The sequence below is a fragment of the Salmo trutta genome, chromosome 13, assembly GCF_901001165.1.
Source record: "Salmo trutta chromosome 13, fSalTru1.1, whole genome shotgun sequence".
NCBI lineage: Eukaryota > Metazoa > Chordata > Actinopteri > Salmoniformes > Salmonidae > Salmo > Salmo trutta.
In genome coordinates, this window is record NC_042969.1 from 70,963,664 (window position 1) to 70,972,931 (window position 9,268).

The 9,268-nt window shown below is 41.6% G+C and overlaps 1 protein-coding gene across 1 annotated transcript; it reads left to right on the forward strand.

Annotated features, from left to right (window-relative positions):
* The first annotated feature begins 3,729 nt into the window (after positions 1-3,729).
* Positions 3,730-8,671, forward strand: LOC115206460 (collagenase 3-like). The gene is made up of 10 exons (XM_029773492.1): positions 3,730-5,225; positions 5,590-5,834; positions 6,042-6,190; positions 6,443-6,568; positions 6,657-6,812; positions 6,930-7,050; positions 7,153-7,286; positions 7,458-7,617; positions 7,787-7,890; positions 8,109-8,671. The coding sequence occupies exons 1-10, from the start codon at positions 5,106-5,108 to the stop codon at positions 8,207-8,209; spliced, it is 1,416 nt and encodes a 471-aa protein (XP_029629352.1). The 5' UTR covers positions 3,730-5,105; the 3' UTR covers positions 8,210-8,671.
* Positions 8,672-9,268: the final 597 nt, after the last annotated feature.

Here is a 9,268-nt window from a genome sequence, read left to right on the forward strand (position 1 = left end):
GGTATCCTGGAAGGATATTGACCTCATCCCGTCAGTCAAGGATGCCTGGTCGTTCTTTAAAAGTAATTTCCTCACCATCTTAAATAAGCATGCCCCTTTCAAAAAATGTAGAACTAAGAACAGATATTGCCCTTGGTTCACTCCAGACCTGACTGCCCTTGACCAGCACAAAAACATCCTGTGGCGGACTGCAATAGCATCGAATAGTCCTGGCGATATGCAACTGTTCACGGAAGTCAGGAAGCAATACACACAGTCAGTCAGGAAAGCAAAGGCTAGCTTTTTCAAACAGAAATTTGCATCCTGTAGCTCTAACTCCAAAAAGTTTTGTGACACTGTAAAGTCCATGGAGAACAAGAGCACCTCCTCCCAGCTGCCCACTGCACTGAGACTAGGTGACATGGTCACCACCGATAAATCCACAATAATCGAAAATTTCAATAAGCATTTCTCTACGGCTGGCCATGCTTTCCTCCTGGCTACCACAACCCCGGCCAACAGCACTGCACCCCTCGCAGCTACTTGCCCGAGCCTCCCCAGCATCTTCTTCAACCAAATTCAGATGGCAGATGTTCTGAAAGAGCTGAAAAACCTGGGCCCGTACAAATCAGCTGGGCTAGACAATCTGGACCCTCTCTTTCTAAAATTATCTGCCACCACTATTACCAGTCTGTTCAACCTCTCTTTCGTTTCATCTGAGATCCCTAAAGATTGGAAAGCTGCCGCGGTCATCCCCCTCTTCAAAGGGGGTGACACTCTAGACCCAAACTGTTACAGACCTATATCCATCCTGCCCTGCCTTTCTAAAGTCTTTGAAAGCCAAGTTAATAAACAGATTACTGACCATTTCAAATCCCACCGTACCTTCTCCGCTGTGCAATCCGGTTTCCGAGCTGGTCACGGGTACATCTCAGCCACGCTCAAGGTACTAAACGATATCATAACCGCCATCGATAAAAGACAGTACTGTGCAGCCGTCTTCATCAACCTTGCCAAGGCTTTCGACTCTGTCAATCAGCTTATTCTTATCGGCAGACTCAATAACCTTGGTTTCTCAAATGACTGCCTCGCCTGGTTCACCAACTACTTCGCAGACAGAGTTCAATGTGTAAAATCGGAGGGCCTGTTGTCCGGACCTCTGGCCGGACCTGTTGTCCGGACCTCCTGTTGTCCGGACCTGTTGTCCGGACCTCTATGGGGGTACCACAGGGTTTAATTCTCGGACCGACTCTTTTCTCTGTATATATCAACGATGTCGCTCTTGCTGCGGGTGATTCCCTGATCCACCTCGACGCAGACAACACCATTCTGTATTCATCTGGCCCTTCTTTGGACACTGTGTTAACCTCTATGGGCTAGGTGGGACGCAATTATTTTAAGAATTATAGATACATAACTCCTATATGCACTCTCTATGTCCGATTTTAAAATAGCTTTTCGGTGAAAGCACATTTTGCAATATTCTAAGTAGATAGCCCGGCATCACAGGGCTAGCTATTTAGACACCCACCAAGTTTAGCCCTCACCAAAGTCAGATTTACTATAAGAAAAATGTTATTACCTTTGCTGTTCTTCATCAGAATGCACTCCCAGGACTTCTACTTCAATAACAAATGTTGGTTTGGTCCCATAGTTATATCCAAATATCAGCGTTTTGTTCGTGCGTTCAAGACACTATCCGAAGGGTAAATAAGGGTCACGCGCCCGACGCGTTTTGTGACAAAAAAATTCTAAATATTCCATTAACGCACTTCGAAGCATGTCAACCGCTGTTTAAAATCAATTTTTATGCAATTTTTCTCGTAAAAAAGCGATAATATTCCGACCGGGACTGGTGGTTTTCGTTCAAAGAGAGAGAAAGTAAACATGGAGTCGACTCGGGCACGCGCGCCCCGTCCCATTGCCCTCAGATCGACCACTATCAAAATGCGCTACTGTTTTTCAGCCAGGGCCTGCAAAGCCACGATTCAGCTTTCTGGCGCCTTCTGAGAGCCTATGGGAGCGTTAGAAAATGTCACGTCATGCCAGAGATCCCCTGTTTTTGTTAGAGATGATCAATAAGGCCATGAAATGGTCAGAGAGAGCGCTTCCTGTTTGGAATCTTCTCAGGTTTTGGCCTGCCAAATGAGATCTGTTATACTCACAGACACCATTCAAAGAGTTTTAGAAACTTTAGGGTGTTTTCTATCCAGTAACCAGATTAAATCGGGTACGTTTTTTATCCGGCCGTGCAAATACTGCCCCCTAGCCCCAACAGGTTAACTAACCTCCAAACGAGCTTCAATGCCATACAACACTCCTTCTGTGGTCTCCAACTGCTCTTAAACGGTAGCAAAACCAAATGCATGCTTTTCAACCGTTCGCTGTCAGCACCCACCTGCCCGACTAGCATCACTACTCTGGACGGTTCTGACTTAGAATACGTGGACAACTACAAATACCTAGGTGTCTGGCTAGACTGTAAACTCCCCTTCCTGACTCATATCAAACATCTCCAATCCAAAATCATATCTAGAATCGGCTTTCTATTCCGCAACAAAGCCTCTTCACTCACGCCGCCAAACTTACCCTAGTAAAACTGACTATCCTACCGATCCTCAACTTCGGCGATGTCATCTACAAAATAGCTTCTAATACTCTACTCAGCAAATTGGATGTAGTCTATCACAGTGCCATCCGTTTTGTTGCCAAAGCTCCTTATACCACCCACCACTGCTACCTGTATGCTCTAGTCGGCTGGCCCTCGCTACATATTTGTCGCCAGACCCACTGGCTGCAGGTCATCTATAAGTCTATGCTAGGTAAAGCTCTGCCTTATCTCAGCTCACTGGTCACGATAACAACACCCACCCGTAGCGCACGCTCCATCAGGTATGTCTCACTGGTCATCCCAAAAGCCAACACCTCCTTTGGTCGCCTTTCCTTCCAGTTCTCTGCTGCCAGTGACTGGAACGAATTACAAAAATCGCTGAGGCTGGAGACTTACATTTCCCTCAACTTTAAACGTCAGCTATCTGAGCAGCTAACCGATCGCTGCAGCTGTACATAGTCCATCTGTAAATAGCCCACCCAATCTACCTACCTCATCCCCATATTGTTTTTATTTGCTGACTTGTTGCACCCTCGACAACTACTGTGATTATTATTATTTGATAATGCTGGTCATTTATGAACATTGAACATCTAGGCCATGTGCTGTTATAATCTCCACCCGGCACAGCCAGAGGAGGACTGGCCACCCCTCATAGCCTGGTTCCTCTCTAGGTTTCTTCCTAGGTTTTGGCCTTTCTAGGGAGTTTTTCCTAGCCACCGTGCTTCTACACCTGCATTGCTTGCTGTTTGGGGTTTTAGGCTGGGTTTCTGTACAGCACTTTGAGATATCAGCTGATGTAAGAAGGGCTATATAAATACATTTGATTTGAAAAATTTGATTTGATTTACTTTGCTGCTCTTTTGCACACCAGTATCACTACTTACACACCATCATCTGCTCATCTATCACTCCAGTGTTAATCTGCTAAATTGTAATTACTTTGCTACTATGGCCTATTTATTGCCTTACCTCCTCATGCCATTTGCACACACTGTATATAGACTTTCTTTTTTTCTATTGTGTTATTGACTGTACGCTTGTTTATTCCATGTGTAACTCTGTGTTGTTTCTGTCGCACTGCTTTGCTTTATCTTGGCCAGGTCGCAGTTGTAAATGAGAACTTGTTCTCACCTAGCTTACCTGGTTAAATAAAGGTAAAAAGAAATTAGCATTTTAAAAGGCAAATATCTTTGGTATCATTCTACCATCAGTGATATAAACGTATTATTGGATATGTTAACGTTTTAATTGGATGTATTATTTATGTTCTAGTTGATTGTGTTTGTGAATGTGGGTGACCATCTAAGTTAGTTGCAAAAATCCCCCAGCCAACTTCCCCTCAATATGACTCAGCTCAGTGGCTCTGTTGCCACAGTCTAAAACAGTTCGGCTAATGCTCTCTCTCAACATAGCCATATGTATCTGCGATAAAACAGTGATATAGGTATAATAGCATCAGCCAATGTTCATAAATACCAATTTTAGACTTTAACAGCATCTCCAAGAGGTTCACTGTGTATGTTTGGCAAGCTTTTAACCCCAATGAACTCTGTCACAAACGTAGGGTTAATTGCAGTTAAGGTTGTTCTTTACATTCCGGTTGTAAGGCTACTTAATTGTCATGTTATTTGTGAATTGCCATAAAATACTCCTCTTGGCTCAGAGTCTGGATTCAAGAATTCCATTGTTACAGCAGACAGATGACCACAAGTGGTGACACACACAGACACACACAGATACACACACACTCACACAGAGGCAGCAGACATACAAGTGACAGGGCATGCGGCATGCCTTAACCTGCCCTGCCCCCAGAACTTAAACTCTGCTCCTATAAAACACAGGCTAGCCTTATGCAATATAATCTAATATATAAAGTAATATCAGTGACCAAATGTGAAATACGTATCCTGTTCTAGGAATGTACATTCTGTCCTGCCAAGTTACCAGCACGTGGAAAATTATTTTGGGTTGTATTTCGAGTAGATTATCCATTTAACTGATTTCTCTATCGCCACCAACTGTCATCCTCTGTATTGCTCAAAATAACTTGGAAGTGTATCACAGTCATGGGTGTCTAAAAGTTGAATGTGTACTCATCGAGATGTATGTACTTTACCATTTAAGATCAAATATTTAATTAACTTTCTTCTGTAAAGCCAAATACTTTTTTTTAGTTATACAGACATTTAGATGTATTTCTCTTTTGAAGAACATAAAATAGTATCACAAAAGTTACGAGACTGGTAACTTGCCATATGTTATCTTTGACAAAAAAAAATTGTCATGAACATTTGGCAAAATTGGGACATCACTGCATATTCAGGTGTGTTCAAAGCAGTTTACTAAACCACAAGCACTCAATTTTCTGACCTACCAGCAGTTTTAGGCAGTCTTTGAGGAGGAAGTGGCTAGGTACTTTTACATGAATCACACACACTTAGAAAAAACACTCAAACACACATTATAAATACAGTCTTGGCTCCTGGACCCCAGTCAGTCACTGAGCTGGATGCCACCAAGACAAGACAAGATGGAAATCACATATTTACTGCTCCTTGTGGTGGTTGCTCAGTCATTTGCTATGCCTCTGTCATCGCTGGAGGAGACTGATAAGTGGCTATTAGCTGAGGTAAGCAAACTAATGCTGTGGGTTTGATGTCCTTTTGTTTATCAATGTCTGTTTGGTTCACTGAATATTGATGTTTTTATTATTGATTTAACAGTATCCTTATACTCTAAGTAAGGATGAATGCAATCATTTATAGTATAAACAAAATGATCATTGTTTTATTTAAACAAAACTGTTAATTGCAGAAAATGCCAGAAGATGTTGAAATACTATAACCTCTCAAATTGAACACTTTTAACCTGTTTCATTTGTGAATTTGCTCCTTACATTACCACTTGTTTTTATTACATCCATTCCATATGACTATGCTTAAACAGCTACATATCATGAAGGTGTTAACTTATGCTATTGCTTTCCTCTTCAGAAATACCTTCGCAGGTTCTACAACCTTCGAGCTGGACTTCAGGGAACAAAGACCCACAGGTCTTCAGATGCCATGCATGCTAAGATCAGGGAGATGCAGTCCTTCTTCAACCTCCAGGTGACGGGGAGCCTGGACGCTAACACCCTGGAGCTGATGAGCATGGCCAGGTGTGGTGTCCCTGACGTGGGGGAATACAATCACTTCCCCCGACACCTCAAATGGCAGAACACCAATGTGACCTTCAGGTAAGGCTTCTCAAACTGAGTCATATAGTGTCTCATAACCCTAATTTGTTAATTATTTATGGTATTGGTATAATAATGTTAATATAGTCCACATACACCACATGACCTTGGATTCAATGGATATGATCAGCTTTCATTTCTTTAAATACAACTTGCCAAGTCTCTTTTGAATTAAGATATGGTTCCTCTCATTGAATGGTCATTCAGAATAGTGAATTATACTCCTGATCTGAAGAAGGCTGATGTGGACAGAGCTATCCATAACGCCTTCAACATCTGGGCTGACGTCACTCCTCTGACCTTCAAGAAACTGCATGAGGGGATGGCTGACATCATGATTTCATTTGGGACAAAAGGTAGACCCATTTCTTTATTCTGGCCTACAGTTGATACATTTTTGTCTGTAAGACTATACATACAGAATATATGGAGAATATCTTGATTAGTTTGATCATCTTACTGTAGTTTTGTTAAACATTCAGTGATCCTTGTTTAGAGTTGTGCAAGACCTCGTCATAGAAGAAATTAACTGAATGCTGGCATGCTGGGAACACTTACTGAAACCATCCTCAAACATCATTTTCTCTCTGCCCTTTCCTTGTCTTTAGAACATGGAGACTTCAACCCCTTTGACGGCCCTGACGGTCTCTTAGCCCATGCCTATCCCCCTGGCAGAGACATTGGAGGAGACACGCACTTTGATGAAGATGAACACTGGTCAAAAGACTCAGACGGTAAATATTTGGTACATTTATGTGGGGATCAGGTAAATGTATGACATGTAATCACTGATTATTTAATAACATATTGCCTCCCCTGTAGCCTACAACCTTTTCCTGGTGGCCACCCATGAGTTTGGCCATGCCCTTGGTTTGTCCCATTCTACTGATCCTGGGGCTCTGATGTACCCAGTCTACTCCTATAGCCAGGGTTACCCACTGTCTGAAGATGATATCACTGGCATTCAAGCTCTTTATGGTCAGTGTTCCAGTTATTAAGCTAAACAGAAGTAGAGACAGAAAATTAAATAATTAATATAATTCCATACACTTGTGTCATATTGTAAAATGTTCATTATGTGGTTCAATCCTATAGGCCCGAACCCCAGGCACAGGAAAGTGAAGCCCAAGCCAGATGCCCCAAACAAATGTGATCCCATGTTGAATTTTGATGCTGTTACTGAGCTCAGAGGAGAAACAATCATCTTCAAAGACAGGTAGGGAGTGTGTCTATTCGTGAAAAAAAAACATTTCTGCAAAAACTATTAGCTTATAATGGACAAAATGAATGTGTGTTGATGTATTCTATTTGATGGCAGGTTTTACTGGCGTCTCCATCCCCAGTTTGCAGAACCTGAGCAAACCCTGATCAAATCCACCTGGCCCTCCCTCCCCAACAAAGTGGATGCTGCTTATGAGTACCCTGAGAAAGACATGGTCTTCATATTCAGTGGTAAATATAATGCTGGCAACACTGTTCTGACATAGTCCTCTGTCATCCTGAATATGCAACTACAATTCTGCTTTGCTCATTTATTTCATGTATACAGTAGATATCTAATACATTTGATGTCGGTATAGAGGCATAGGTTAATTTTGTTTACATATTTTCATATTTTTCCAGGTATTAGAATGTGGGCCCTGAATGGCTATAACCTGGTGGAGGGCTACCCCAAATACATCCATAAACTGGGACTCCCCAAGACCGTGAGGACGGTGGATGCTGCTGTGTACATCCCAGACACCGGCAAGACCCTTCTGTTCTCTGAGGAGCATTACTGGAGGTAGGACGGTACGGCCTAGTCTGGACTGGTCTGGCATGGGTCTAGTCTGGTCTGGTCTTGCTTGGTCTAGTCTGGTCTGGACTGTTCTGGTCTGGTCTGGTTGAGAGATCTTACCTGCAAACATAACTGTTCATTATAGGTTATAGTCTTGGTTGTGTTTTATTGACAGTTATGATGAGAAGACTAACACAATGGACAGCGGCTTCCCAAGATCCATTGAGATGGATTTCCCTGGAATGGCAGAGGAGGTGGATGCTGCCGTATATCAATATGGTATATCAAAATCACATTTACATTTACATTTTAGTCATTTAGCAGACGCTCTTATCCAGAGTGACTTACAGTAGTGAATGCAGACATCATACTTTTTTTTTTTTTTTTTGTACTGATTTGTATATTTGTATATTATTTGTATTATGTAGTTTCCATTGCATTTGCATTGAATATATAATAAATAGCTCTAACAAATTCACCCTTCTTTCTCCTTGCAGGATATTTGCATTTCTTCCATGAACACACACAATTTGAATACAGCTACAGTGCAAGGAAGGTCATTCAGATTGTTAGGACAAACTCTTTTCTCAACTGCTGATCCACTGGTGGAGAACTACTGTTATTTTATGGGAAACGTAGCCCATAGGTCATTTGTGCTGGACACCTGCTTGTTATTTCTAACTCATCTCAAAGGATGCTGGAAAATGTGATGTAAAATGGTTGGCTTATGCATCGAACTAATGCAGAAACCATTATACAGGGTCTTGATTTATGGTAGCACAATATTCACATCACTTGTTGTAATATTGAAATAGAAATCACTCTGTTATACTGTAAAGTACTGTAACTGCATCTCTCTCTAGATATAAATGTTACTTGGGGAGGTTACAGTAATATTGATTCCAGCAAATTAAATTGGATTGTTGTGTTGCAGATCCACCAACAGGTGGCAGTCAAGGAAACAAAATCTCGAGTACGAGCTAATGCATTTTATAGACTGAATGTTTTTACTATTAATTTAATGACAGATTTTCATGAATAAATTAATGAGTGCAAATGGTATTGTCTGAGATTTTGTGATTTACAAACATTGTGAGATTTATGCGTAGGCCTACATCATGCTCAAAATAAGATTTTTCTGTAACAAGACAAAATACAGCTGTTGTTGTTTCCCAGTTTGGAAACAGATGGTGAGAGGTGGGAAGAGATGGTAAATTTGGTAAGAGATGGAGGGAAATGGAGACAGGGATGGGAAGAGATGGGGATTTGTGGGACCACATTCTACACTGGGTGCTTATTTTGGCAGGCATGGTCTGTAACGGGCGTCGTAAGGATTGGACCAAGGTGCAGCGGGAACGTGTATACTCATCTTCTTTATTTTTATTAAAAGAAGGAAAAATAAAAGAAACACGTATACAAAACAACAAACGACACTAAACAGTCCTGTCAGGTGCACAGACACAAAACAGGAGACAACTACCCACAAACCCCCATAGCAAAACATCCCTATATATAGGACCTTCAATCAGAGGCAACGAGGAACAGCTGCCTCCAATTGAAGGTCAATCAAAAACTCTAAACATAGAAATAGAAAGACTAGAACATAGAAAATAAACTAACAAGAACATAGCCCAAAAACCCCGGAACACTCTAAACA